The sequence below is a fragment of the Neomonachus schauinslandi genome, chromosome 9, assembly GCF_002201575.2.
Source record: "Neomonachus schauinslandi chromosome 9, ASM220157v2, whole genome shotgun sequence".
Lineage (NCBI taxonomy): Eukaryota > Metazoa > Chordata > Mammalia > Carnivora > Phocidae > Neomonachus > Neomonachus schauinslandi.
The window spans coordinates 101,901,885-101,915,524 of record NC_058411.1 but is presented as its reverse complement, the minus strand read 5'-3'; the positions used below and the strand labels follow the sequence as shown (position 1 = coordinate 101,915,524).

The following is a 13,640-nucleotide window of genomic DNA, read 5'->3' as shown; positions in this document are numbered from 1 at the left end:
CGCCCTGTGGGGTCCCGGGGCTCTTTTTCTTTTCCCGCCGACCCTCGGAGGACGAGAAATACCAGGAAAGCGGGATCTCGGCTCTCCCCCTCCCAACCCTTCTCCCCTCCAAAGCCCAACAAGGTCGAGCCGTTTGGCGGGGACGCCGGGGGTCGCCGGTACCTCCGGCGGGGGAGGAGAGCCCCGGGTCCGGGTTTCCCGGAGCAACCGCCTCACCCGATGATGAGGAAGATGACGCGCAACGGCTCGGTGGCGATGGTGAAGATGTAGAGGGCCAGCGCAGGCCCGAAGGCAATGAAGGCGCAGCCGAAGAACACGGCCGCCGTCATGGCGACCGCGGAAGCCGGCCCGGAGGCCTGACGGGGACGCGAGGTGCACCGGGCGCTGACAGAACTGAGCTCGGCGCGGAGGAGAAGGCTGGGAGCCACAGACGGGGCTGGAGGAGAGGCGGCGGGGGCGGAGCGCGGCGGAGGAGGCTGGAGGCGGGGCGGAGGGGGCTGGAGCGGGCGGGGCGGAGGGGGATGGGGACGGGGCGGGGGGGGGGGGGGGGGGGGCGGAGCGCGGCGGAGGGGGCTGGAGGAGGGGCGAAGGGGGCGCGGCAGAGGAGGCTGGAGGCGGAGCGGTGCGGGGCTGGAGAGGGCGGGGTGGAGCGCCGCGGAGGGAGTGGGAGGAGGGGCGGAGGGAGTGGGAGGAGGGGCGGAGGAAGCGGGAGGAGGGGCGGAGGAAGCTGGAGGAGGGGCGGAGGAAGCTGGAGGAGGGGCAGAGGGGGCTGGAGGAGGGCGGGGCGCCGAGGGGCGGGCTGGGGCAGGGCGGAGGGGGTTGAAGGAGTTGGGGGGGCGTTGGGGCGCAGCGGAAGAGGTTGGAAGCTGGGCGGAGCGGGGCGGAGGGGCCTGGAGGCTGGGCTGCGTGCCTCGGCGGGGTTGGGGCCGGGCGGAGGGGGGTGTGCCGATTGAGGCTGGAAGGCGGGGCGGGAGCGGGCCTCACCGCCCGGCTTTCCGCCCCTTTTGGCGTCTGGGGCCACCGTGATGCCTAGGCCGCGTTCACTGGCGACTTTAGCTGAGGGCCCCGACCCCCGCCACTACCAACACCACTCACTGGTACACACTGATCAGGCAGGCCATCGGTGCCGGCGGGAGGTCACTAGGAAGACAGGAGGTTCCTCAGCCCGCTTTGGAGTCAGAACGGGAAGACTCCAGATCAACTAAAGAAAAGCCCCTCTGGACAGCAGCAGGCTTCCGTTTCTAAATAAAGTTGTCCTTTCTATTTTTTAAGTTTTATTCTAAATACACTTGTCTTTTTTAAGGCATATTTTGCCATTTGCACAGTTGTGGGAACTGTCGTGCTCTGTCATATATAATACCCATATAGCGGTAACCCAGGCGATAACTTATAATAGTAAAAGTATGAAATAGTAATAAAGGAAGCTATCCTTCTCAGGGTTGTTTTTTGTGTGTGTCGAGTCCCCACACCCCCCAGTCTTCAGAAAAGTCGTGGTTTTTTTAGAGGGGGGGGAGAGGGAGAGAGAATCTTAAGCAGTCTCCATCCAGGCCTAGGGAGGAGCCCCATCTTGCAACCCTGAAATGAAATCAAGAGTCAGACGCTTAACCTTAACCGCTGAGCCATGCAGGCGCCCCCAGAAATGTTGTTTTTAAAGGCATTCTCCTACCGCCCACCCTATTAACAGTAAAATCTCCCTGCTCTCTTTTCATTTGCTTATTTGTGTCACCAATTGAAATGTAAACTTTTGGAGGGTAGGGGCTTTGTTTTGTTTTGCTATTTCCACATCACCTAAAAGGTGCTCACTAAATATTCAGTGAATGAAATAATTTTAAAAATGGAGCTTATAAACATTAGCTATTTTATATTAATTTAACAATTTCTGAGAGGTTTAAAAATTAAAATCAGAAGGTTACCCTGATCGTTCACATCTAAGATTTTTCTCCATGTTTAATGGGAATAATGATGATAATAATACCTCAAGGGTTATTTGGAGGATTGTACCTGCACAGTAAGCACTATATAAGTGTTAGCCCTTCCTACTCATTCTTTAATGTCTATCAGGAATAAAGCTCTTGGAAACCAACACTTTTTGAAAAGACAAATAACAGTAGGCAAAAGTTGGGACCTGAATGAAGATGTTTTGCCTCTTACCTCTGAAACTGGGCCTTCAAATAATACAAGAGTTTAACTCTTATGGTAAAATTTCACCTTTGCCCATTGAAAACGACATATGTATTTTCCATTTACTCCACAAAATACTTCATTTTGAAATGTCTTATATAGCAGCTATTGGAAACTCAGGTTGAGACAACAGTGCAAAATGGTAGAGTGACTCACCATTACATAGATTCTTTTGGTTCTATCCTGAATCAAAGTTATCAAATGCAGTTCCATTACTTCAGCTCCATGCAGGAATGCCTTCACAGAAGCATAATGTACTCAGGTCCGTAGCATAAATTAAGATTTTTATACAACAAATGGCCATCTACATTTTTCCTGCACATTTTATAAAACTTTAATTATTGGGCGCCTGGGTGGCTCAGTAGGTTAAGCGTCTGCCTTCGGCTCAGGTCATGATCCCAGGGTCCTGGGATTGAGTCCCGCATCTAGCCACCTGCTCAGCCGGGAGTCTGCTTCTCCCTCTCCCTTTGCCCCTCCCGCTCTCATGCGCATGCGCGCGCGTGCTCTCTCACCCTCGCTCTCTCGCTCTCGCCCTCTTGCTCTCGCTCAAATAAATAAATCTTTAAAAAAAACCCTTTAATTATCATTGTTGAATATCTTTAATAGATCCATGCTTTACTATTTGAGTTGAGGGCTAGAAAAAGGTTTTGTTTCTCCTGACGAATGCATATGCTTAGCTTTGAGTGCTAACTCATCATATTCAGGCTTTATCTTGACTCCCAAGAAGCTTGGAGATAAATTTATCTTCCGGCTTTTTGTTATTATAATTACTGCCATGACTTCAGAAAATGACTTATTTTTGTATCCCTATTTTTAATGACTTGATTACCCCAAACTGTAACTAGATCTCTGTGTCTTGGTTAAACCTGCCTCAAATATTTTGAAGTAGGCAACTCAACACGCCTTGAGGGAGCTGAGGGAATTTGTATTCATAGTATCTTGACCATATTTCAGTTCAATCTCAGTCTTCAAATCTAGTTTAAAAAAATAGGAAGGTAATACAAAATGTAATGAGTTTGTCCCCCCGTCGGTAAAGACATCTTTAACTGATGTGTTTTAGAACAGAAAAGAAGAAAGCAACTAGACCAAATTGACAAAGTCACCAATAAAGTAGTCATCTTCAGCATTCATGGTTATTTACTTTCTAGAAAAACTAATTTCAAGTTTTCTCCGAATAATAGTACCTTACATTTATATAATGCATTGCTGTTTAAAAAGCACTTTTACACGGACTTCAACAATGCTGTTTATAAGAGAGGCATTTGAGGCTAAGTAGCAGTGCCATTGACTCCTCAGGTTTTTATGCACTTAATAGAAGCTTCCCCCAAAGACTTGAAAACATAAGGTACTAAGTGATGACAGCTAAATCCCTAAAAAGTGACTGGCAGAAGGACGCTGGCACATGCCATAGATCTGGATGGATACAGACTGCTGAGAATTCCTCAGAATGGGTGCATGTGGGGAGCTGGGGGTGGGGGGGGAAACACAAAAATGATACCACATTTTAGCAATTGATCAAATAAGGCTTTGACAGACCTGCAAGCAATTCACAAGATACTAATGAATTCACCTGAGCTTTGTTTTCTGGTCCTGCTGATAGATTTATATTTACTCAACCATTTATTCATTCATTCAAAATGCCTGCAGAATGCTTACAAAGTATCAGGCACAATGCTAGGCATTGGGAATACACCATGAAATGGATGTGCTCCTGTCTCCATGAAGCTTACGGTCTCGTGGGAAGCCAGACAGGTGGATATAGGGAGCTGTGAGAATATACAGGAAGGGGGAAGAGCACCCAGTCCAGATGTGTGAAGTTTTCTTAAAGATATTCACTCATTCAGGTCTCTGCCTGATGCAAAGATAAGAATAGGGAACAAAGGGAGGAACAAGTGGGAAGGCCTCAAAGTGCGAGAAAGCAGAGCATTTCCGAGGGACAGAAATTAATTTTATTTGCTAAGGGGCATCCTCATATATTCCTGGAACTAATATTGGAAAACCTAAATTTTGAGGGTAGGATACATGAAGAAAAGGGAGAAAAGGTTTACTCAACTTATCAACACATAAGTAGCATTCTGGGTGATTTATCTTATTAAAAGGAAATTCCATATTTAATAAAGATTAAAATAATGTAAGGTAAGGGCTAGAATAAAAACAGATAAAGAAGCTTCTCTTTTTATTGCTGTACTTACAGAGGTATTAATGAATTTACCTTAAATTTTCCTCTTTTTTGTATTTTCCTTTGAAGATTTTATTTATTTGTCAGAGAGAGAGAGCACAAGCAGGGAGAGCGGCAGACACAGACGGAGAAACAGGTTTCCCGCTGAGCAAGGAGCCTGATTCAGCACTCGATCCCAGGACCCTGGGATCATGACCTGAGTCAAAGGCAGAAACTTAACTGACTGAGCCACCCAGCGGCCCTACCTTAAATTTTTCTTTCAATTAAGAAGTAGATGGAAAACAAAACAGCTCCGAAATGACTTAGCTTTCTTCAACAACATGTTAATTTTGATGATTGCTGAAGTTCACTGATTCTCTTCCAACGCTTATTAAACTCTTACTATGTGCCAGGCTCCTTACTGGATCCTATGGATACAAAAGCTAAAGACATGGTCCCTGCACTTACAGGAGCTTAGAGTCTAGAGGGAAGAGAATAAACAGACAGTTCGAATCCAGAGCACTGATACTCTGGGCATACACAGGAGGGGGCTCCTAACCTGGATGGGTTGTGCCCAAAGTCTTCCCAGAGAAACCCTTACTGAGTCTTAAAAGATAAGGAAGAGTTAGCCAGGAAAAGGAAGTCAGTAAAAGGAGCAGCATAAGCAAAGGAATGAGAAAGCATGGTGTGTTCGGGAAACTGCAATTACTGGTGATGTTCAAAATGGGTGTGAGTTAGGCTACGACAAGATCCAAGGCTGGAGAGAAAGATGCAGTGGTAAAGCTCTTTATTTGCCAGGCTAAAAAGTTTAGCTTCTACCCCAAGGTTATGAGGTACCACTGAAGAATTAAATTTGACAGTGACAGAAGATTCCTGTCAGCACTGTGAAAATGGCTTGGAGGAAACTAAGAGTAGGGACTGGGCAATGGGTTAGGAGAGGTTGCAGAGATCTAGGCAAAAGATGAGGCCTGAACACAGGGGCAGAAACAATGGACAAGTGGATGGATGAGGAAGAGCTTAAGGTGTTTGATTTAGACTTGGAGGCTGGTGAACTGTGTGTGGATCTAGGTAGATGATCGTGCTATCTATCATGAGGGAGAAAAGAGGAGAGAGAACAGCTTTCTCCTCCTGGGTTTAAGGGCTGTTGGTGGGAACTGCTGGGGAGCAGGAAAGATGGTAAGCTGAGTTTGAGTTTCAGACATGTTGTTTGACGTACCTGTAGTAGATCTGAGGGGAGATGTCCAATAAGCAGATCAACTTGCAAGTCTTCCTGTCTGCAAAGAGGGTGGGGCTAGAGATACAAACTTGAAAGCTGTATTAGTTTCCTATTGTTGCTGTAACAAATAATCACAAATTTAGTGGCTTAAAGCAACACAAATTTATTCTGAGTTCTGGAGGGCAGAATTACGAAATGAGTTTTACCAGTCTAAAGCCAAAGTGTCAGGGCCAGGCTGGTTCCTTCTGGAGGCTTTAGGAAAGTCTCTTCTCTTTCCTTTTCCAGATCTGAGAGGCTACTTACATTCCTTGGCTCACAGGCCTGCATGATCACACCTTTTCTCCCTTTCTGTCATCCCTTGGTTTCCTTCTGATTCCAAGTCCTCCTGTGTCCCTCCCATAAAGACCCTTGGGATTACATATCCTCTGCTCTGATAATCCAGGACAATCCTCCCTTTCAAGAGCCTTAACTTCACCACATCCGTGAGGTTCCTTTTGCTATGTAGAACAATGTTCACAGGTTCCAGGGATTAGGACATGAACATGCTTGGGGGCCATTATTCAGCTGATCACAGAAGTTATGAGCATTTAAGAGTCTTGAAAAAGGATGAAACTATTTTTAGAAAAGTGGAGAATCAGGAGAATACTGTCACAGAAGCTAAGAGAACATTTCTGGGAGGAAGAGATATAGTGGTCAAATGCCGCCAAGAGGTTAACCAAGATAAGGACTGAAAATTGTCTGCTACTTGAGCAACTAGGCCATTGTAAGCCCAATGTCAGTGAAGGGCCTGGAGGGGAAGCCAAACTGGAGTAGGCTGAGGAGTAAACGAAAAACGAAAAAGTGAAGATGGTAACTGTAGGCAACTCTTTGAAGAAGCTTAGCTACAACAGGAAGAAGAGGGAAAAGGGCAATAGGTGAGAGAGACACAAGGCCAACAGCTGGAGCGTTATGGGTGCTTAGATGCTGAGGGGACGGGTGTAACATGGGATGAGAGTGTGAAGGTGGAAGAGAAAGAGCTGCGAGTTCTCTGGAGGGCAGAGGTGGGACGTTGAGTGCAGAGAAGAGGCCGTGGTGAGAAAGGCATAGAAGAGAAGGGATGCCTCTGCCCCAAAAGGAAGGAGTGAGGATGAGGGTGGCGTTGGGTGCCGGCCCATGGTAGGCTATGGATTAGGGAAAAAGAGATGGCTAAGAACCTTGTTTTTGACTGATGCTTTTCTCTGAGAGGCAGGAGGTGAAAGACCTGTCTACCAAGAGTAGAGGGAGAGAAGTGGGAAGCTTGAGAACAGTGAAGGTTCAAAATGGTGGTGGGATGAACGCAAAAGGCTACGACCGGGAACATGCACAAGCATTGTGGGAGAACAGCAACAGGGCTGGGGCCTCAATCTGTGGTGTTTGGAAGTAAAAAACCAAACAACAGAAACTAAACTTGGGAGGACTAAGAAGGGAAGGACGATCAATTTAAGGCTGCAGTTCTATTAACAGAATCAGCTCAATGTATTCTGAACAGGTATGAGCAGGAGATCCAGCCATTTTTCTGAGTCTTTAAACAATTCCAAGTCAGATTAAGTTTCTAAAGTATCTCAAGCCTACCGCGGTTTGACTCATACACTTAGCAAATCTGAAGAAACATTTTTTAAATGTGCGATTCATGTCAGAGTCATGAGCATTTTCATTATGTAGTTTTTATTTTAGACGAACATTATTGTAAAAAAAAAAGTTCACCTGGAATAAAATCCATTTAAAAAACAAAACAAAACAAACCACAGCATCAGTAGCAGTATACAGTTAATGAATTGGCTTAAACAAGATTAACCACATGACAGGTTCACTTTATCTGCAGGAACTTTTCACATTAAGCTGTTGAAGCAAAAATAAAATACGCTGAAACCTACACAGAAGGATAATTCTATGGAAAAACTAGGTATTTCCCATTAGGGGCATGATTTTAGTCAAATAGTTTATGGCATTTTGCCCTGAAGGAACTGCAGTGTCAGCCGCAAACAAACAAAATAAAACCCATCTGTAAGGCTGTAGGAATGAATTATAATAATTAAGTTCACATTTTTAAAAAGGTAAGAAAATGAAACAAGAAGTTCTATTAGTTCTTGGCAATAAGAAACGCAATCACATATGGCACAAGCATTTCAAAAAACGAAGTAAAATTTGAAAATATCCCTAAAATAATTGTTTGCTGATTTTCACTTCTGTAAATTTCAGTCATTTAGGATTTTTTCATACTGAACAGGACTCCCATTAATTTTATTAATCTTAAAAAAAAAAAAGACTGATTCTCTGTAAAATTGTGTTGGGATTAAAAATTTTATTGGCATATTCTCTCTAGGACAAGGAATTTCATTTTTTTTTTTTTTTGGACATTCCATTTCCCTCCCTTCTTTGGATATAACAAGAAGGGAAAAAGGAATGTCCTTTCTCTTAAAAGAAAAATTCTAAAAAACCTGACAGCAGAAATGAGTGCTTAAAATCTGAGATAAGGAAACCAACATAATGAAATGCTGTTTTAAAAAACAGCAGCTTAGAAGCTCATCTTTAAAGATTAAGTACTAAATTTATAAAGAAAGCTAAGTCATGAACTAGAAAAAAAAATCTGCTTAAATGCATCACTTATTGTTCACAGGAAAAACTTTATAAGTCTTAATACAGATTCTTAGCATTCAGAATCTGTAAAATGGAGTTATAATCTCTTAGAAATTTCTGCAAACGTTCATCTATATTGCACAGCTAAATTGCTTAATGGAGACAGGGAGATCATACCTTGTTTGCACTAGTGGATATGACATGTATGTTCTAGTCTAGAGTAAACTATCTCCTACCTTTTCCAATGATGTCTTTAGTCCAAAACAAAACATATAATCTAAATGGTGTTGGATGCTTAAAGGCTGGCTCACCGGTTTTCTACCAGGTATTAGAATACTAGTTAGCTAAATGAGGTATAATTAAAAAATAGTCCTTCAAAGTAAAGAGTATAGTCTTCTGAACATTTATAACAAAGACTGCACAAAATGTTCATGTAAATAGTAAGAAACCCTGCGGCACCTCCTAACCAATGCACAGGTGGATTATTTTCTCATAATCTGTATGAAGTAAAACATAGCTAAAATAAATTCCCAGTGAAACATTTTACAATCAACTGGTTTACATGCTACTGAGTTACAGCACATTTTCAGTGTCTGATATCCTCAGACTCTAGGTGAAAAGGTCTAGTCCAATCATTGTCAAAAAATTAGCACACTGATAATAAAGTGCAGCCAACTGAACCACGAATACTGCTGCGAAAGTCTTCATGTACCTTATCCATAAGACCACAAACATGTTCACACAAAACTAGATTTCTTCAGTTTCAGCAGGGAACAGACAATTATCTGTCACTAAATTCATCTACAAATAGAAAAAATAATGCACTATATGTACATTATTAAGCAAAGTGGAATATTTATTGGGTCATTTTACCATGCAGAAAGTGAATTTCCTATGGTCTTAGCTCAAATTATATACAATTTAGCAAAGCTAAATGTAAGAAAATAGCAAGGACGATTTTTTTCTATATAACAGAGCATATACCCCCAAATTGCTGCTACTTCAAAGAGCACTTTTAGACTCATCTAACTTTTACAGGCTCTTTCAAAGGGAAGTTCACGGAGACTAATTATTAACCCACAGAAGACAAAGGAAGAGAGAAGGAATGAAACAAAAGCAAAGCAATGTGTTTAAAAAAAAAAAAAGCTAACCACAGAATATGTCAGTTTTGGTTTGCAGACAACCCCTGAGAAAGAAACCAAAGTGTTAAGACACCAAATAGTCAGAGGTAAATTACTAGGAGAATTACATTCATACATGGTGTCATAGCACTTGCCTTTTAGAAAGTACTTCGTTACCATTCAGAAAGCATAACTGCTTGGATCTTTTTCAGAAAATTAGTAAATACAAGCTGTTTCTAAGAAATTATTTTTTTCTTTCCAAAAATGTATCTAATTTTAAAATGGTAGATGTACAACCAACTTTCAATCAAGCAACTACTGATTATATGGGGACGCCAACAGGTGCCTGTAGGCCTAGAGGTAAGTACAAAAAAAAAAAAAAAAATCAAGAAGGCTGAAATTTGTCAACAGTAAGTTTAGTGTATCCATCAAAAATCGTTCTGGTATATTTGCTGCTGCTAAACTGTACATAAGTTTTCAAACAAGTAGTAAACGTTTGACTGGTCCAAGCATTCTAATGCTACGTCTTAATCTGACATAGGATGCTCTGTGGTAACAAGCAATCCATTTCCATTTTCATCTTCACTCTCAACTATCAAGCATGATGGTAACCTTCATGAAACAAAAAAGGCCTAACAGGAAGAATAATTATTGACAGAATTCATTTCCCTAATCACCTATTCATTACTCCCTTCCGTATTACGACACTGAAGGCTAGAATAACAACAACATGATGATCTGAATTTGGCACATAAGTTAACGCTAAACAGCTTTTTTTTTTTTCCTTATGTGAAGGTTTCATCTACAAAAGGTATACCAGTACCAGTGTCTGGTGAGAAAGGCAGCTAAGCTTTTGGTTGGCTTTGGCCCAAATGCCTGGACCGAGTTCTAGAACACAAACCTGAACAGATGGAACTGGGTCCTACGCATTCAACAACAGCTGTTTTAAAATGGAAACCTTGCTCCTATTTTCTCTAACGAAAAGGCAAGACTTTACCTAGAGGCTGCACTAGGTCTGATTACCTTTGTTCAAAAAAAAAAAAGAAAAAAGTCCAAATAAAAATAGAACAAAAAATCATTCTGTTCACCATTACCAAGAGCTATCTCTATTACATTTATATCAACAAGTTAATCTCTCTCCCTATAGGTAAGCTTTCTACAGACAAAAATCTAAATCTAATACTTGTTGACTCTTGCAGACAGGGATCACAGTAGGGACTGGGTATTACAAATAAAGCCAGCAAGCTGAAGAGTGAACTTAAGAAAAAATACACTGCATCTATTACATTGCTGATGTGACAGAACCACAATAAGATGCTAAAATAAGACTTAAATGGTACATCTTTCTGCCTATGTAAAATTTCAGCTCAAGAAGTTCACAATTAGAAACAGACAACAATGTTCAAATATGTTGTTTTTGATAACGGCATGGTTACAATAGGTCATACACAGGCAAGAATAGTAAATACAAACCCCAGGAAACGCAAGATTAAGGTGATTTCCAAATGTAGCTTCTATTGATCAGAGAGAGGTAATCAATTGAAAAAGTGACTTATTCAGCTACCCAAACTCTCCAGCAAAAAGGTCAGGAATGAAACAAAACTCTAAACAATCCGAAGAAATAAAGGAATTGTGGCCTCTGACGAATAGATGGACATTTTTTTATGAATTTTTAAGATCACTTTTATCAGAATTTAGTGATTCTTATTTAAGGAAATCACAAATTAGAGCCCTTAAAAAACTCTATGAATGCAATAACATCTGGCCACATGACCCAGACCATATCTTTTTAGTATGTTAACCTCTGCTTTAAATGTTTTACTTTTTTCAAACATCCCAAGCGCACAAATTTGTCTTGAATTCATGAGGCATAAGTGTGCAAATACGAGTCTGAAACTGTGGTGTAGCAGGGACAGGCTAACACTGATGTGCAAAGTGAAAAAGAAAAGGTAGCAGCTTCTGGGACAAACCAAGGAAAAACAAGTTAAGTCCTCCGTATGTCTCCACTTCATTGCTTCCATGTTTGAAAAAAAGAGCCTGTTATCTTGATAGGCCATGAGGCTGGAATGCACGTGGCCTTCTGTGTGGAGAAGTCGAGGTTCAGTGGTGCTCTCAGCTGCAGCCGGGCGGTGTGACTCTGAGGCTGGCTGACCTGTGCTTTCAGAGAAGCAGGAAAGGGTCCTTTAGGTGTGCTGCAGTCTCTCAGAAATAGTTCATCAAAGTAGCGAACAACGGAAGAAACTGGTCTTCTTTGATCGGTTCTCTGTTATTTTCACTGGTCCCCCCGACCCTGATGAATTGCTGTCATTCTAAAAAAGAGCAGATGAAGTTACCAAGGAAGTAAAAGTTTCATGGTTTGATCCCAATTATCTAAAACATACAAATATCAAACCACACCACAAATAAGTATTCAGTATTTTATTAGAAAGGGGACTCGTCAGGCTCTGATGTCATCTGTATCTTTGGAAATGGTGGATTAAAATGAGAAACATATTTTTTAGGATAGCACCTTTTATATTAATAATGTATTAGATGGGAAGCTCCTATTTCCAGTTCAGAGAAATTACAGCCAATGGAGTGGAAAGTTTCAAGGGTAATGATGGCAACAATGTTAAGATACTGATATAGGCAATCCTCTTACCAGAGGTAAGAACAGTTGCTAATGTAAGGTCTAAAATTATATTCAGGATTCTGGTGAAAACAAACTTTCCAGGTGGGCCTAATGATTCATCACTGACATCATTTCTAATTTAAGCGAATTTAGCAACTTTATGATCACAATTATATATAGAGGTAAATATCTGTCACATTAAAACTAAACTAGATAATTTTATGGCAAAAATTAAATTTGTGCCATTATTATTTTAATTATTCTGGTCAGAATTCCATTAAAGACCACCTACAGAGTCAGATGAAAGAACGGAAGCAGCCGCAGTACAGAAGTAAGAAACTTGAAGAAACAGAAGTAAGAATCAAAATTCAACCAGGTGAATACGTGAGTCAGGAAAAAAATGAGTCAATGTGAATATGTTATAATCAGGCCTATCCTTTTTATTCAAATAAATAAACAGCAAAAATAGAACAAACTTAACAAATAGCATAATGAAAATAAAAATTGTAAGTGATACAAACCATTTTTCTGTTGAGTTTTGTCATTATATCTCGTGCAAGTGTAAAAAATGCCTAAAGGTAAACCAAAAAAATTATTAATAGATGTCTATATTTTAAAATAGAAATGTAGAATTTTTCATTATTTCATTATAAAACATTATTTGACACTTTTTAATTGAGAAAAGAACATAACTGTAATCGTAGTATACACTTGAGTATTTTATCTTATTTTTCAATGATATCATAAACACTTTCCAGTATTATAAAACTGTCATTCACGGGGCGCCTGGATGGCTCAGTTGGTTGAGCATCCGACTCTTGGTTTCAGATTGGGTCGTGATCTTGGGGTTGGGGGACTGAGCCGCGGGTCAGGCTCTGCGCTCAGTGCGGGGTCTGCTGGAGTTATCTCCCTCTCCTCCTCCCCCTGCTCACGCATGCACACTCTTTCCCTCTCTAAAATAAAGAAGTAAAAAATTTTAAAAACATCATTCATTCATTCATCAAATATTTTCTGCACATAATCTCTGGCACAAATTCCTAATGTGACACTCTTGAGTTATAGGTAGCTTCCTCAGTACACCAAAAGCACCTGGGGGTGGGCGCAGAGGTTCTAGGTCACCCCAGGTCCTCAGAGCAGAGCACAGTGTCTTATCTTGGATATGCTGAACACCTGTTTAATAACTGGATGAATAATTATGTATTACTCTAGAGCTCTAGAATCTGTTTTCACAAAAATCTCTACCTTTTATCCCCAATCTCTTCTCTTTCAAAATACTTTCACTCTTGTACCTGAGAGTTTTTTCATCTTCTATGTCTTAGCTCAGCTAAATTCCCCACTGTGGAAATCAGCTCAAATAGAAGGACAAATCTGATCAATCTCAGTGACATTTTGTGCCTAGGTGTCTTGACCCAACAAAACATTTTTTAAACCTATCATCTCTACTTTGTTTCTACAGAACCAAGACTTTTTTTTTTAAAAGATTTTATTTTTAAGTAATCTCTACACCCAACATGGGGCTTGAACTCACAACCCCAAGATCAAGAGTTGTGTGCTCCACTGACTGACCCAGCCAGGTCCCCCTCTACAGAGCCAAGACTCTTTTTTTTAAAGAGTCTTCGGGGGGTCCCTGGGTGGCTCAGTCGTTAAGCGTCTGCCTTCAGCTCAGGTCAGGATCTCAGGATCCTGGGATCGAGCCCCAGGTCGGGCTCCCTGCTCCGCAGGAAGCCTGCTTCTCCCTCTCCCACTCCCCCTGCTTGT

At 41.6% G+C, this 13,640-nt stretch overlaps 2 protein-coding genes across 5 annotated transcripts in view; both read right to left on the bottom strand.

Annotated features, from left to right (window-relative positions):
* The window catches only part of APH1B (aph-1 homolog B, gamma-secretase subunit), a 36,289-nt gene extending 35,870 nt beyond the window's left edge, over positions 1–419 (bottom strand). For 3 of the 4 annotated variants that reach the window (XM_044918160.1, XM_021693955.2, XM_021693956.1), the window contains exon 1: positions 217–419. In XM_044918160.1, coding sequence (XP_044774095.1) covers positions 217–329 — 113 coding nt within the window. In that variant the 5' untranslated portion in view covers positions 330–419. The remainder of the gene's footprint in view (positions 1–216) is intronic. The other variant, XM_021693957.2, reaches the window with a different exon arrangement.
* A 6,812-nt stretch (positions 420–7,231) lies between these two features.
* Positions 7,232–13,640, bottom strand: part of RAB8B (RAB8B, member RAS oncogene family) — a 58,525-nt gene continuing 52,116 nt past the window's right edge. The window contains exons 7-8 of the mRNA XM_021693700.2: positions 12,404–12,454; positions 7,232–11,580 (exon numbers count right to left, since the gene is read on the bottom strand). Of these exons, the coding sequence (XP_021549375.1) occupies positions 11,488–11,580; positions 12,404–12,454 (144 nt within the window). The 3' untranslated portion in view covers positions 7,232–11,487. The remainder of the gene's footprint in view (positions 11,581–12,403; positions 12,455–13,640) is intronic.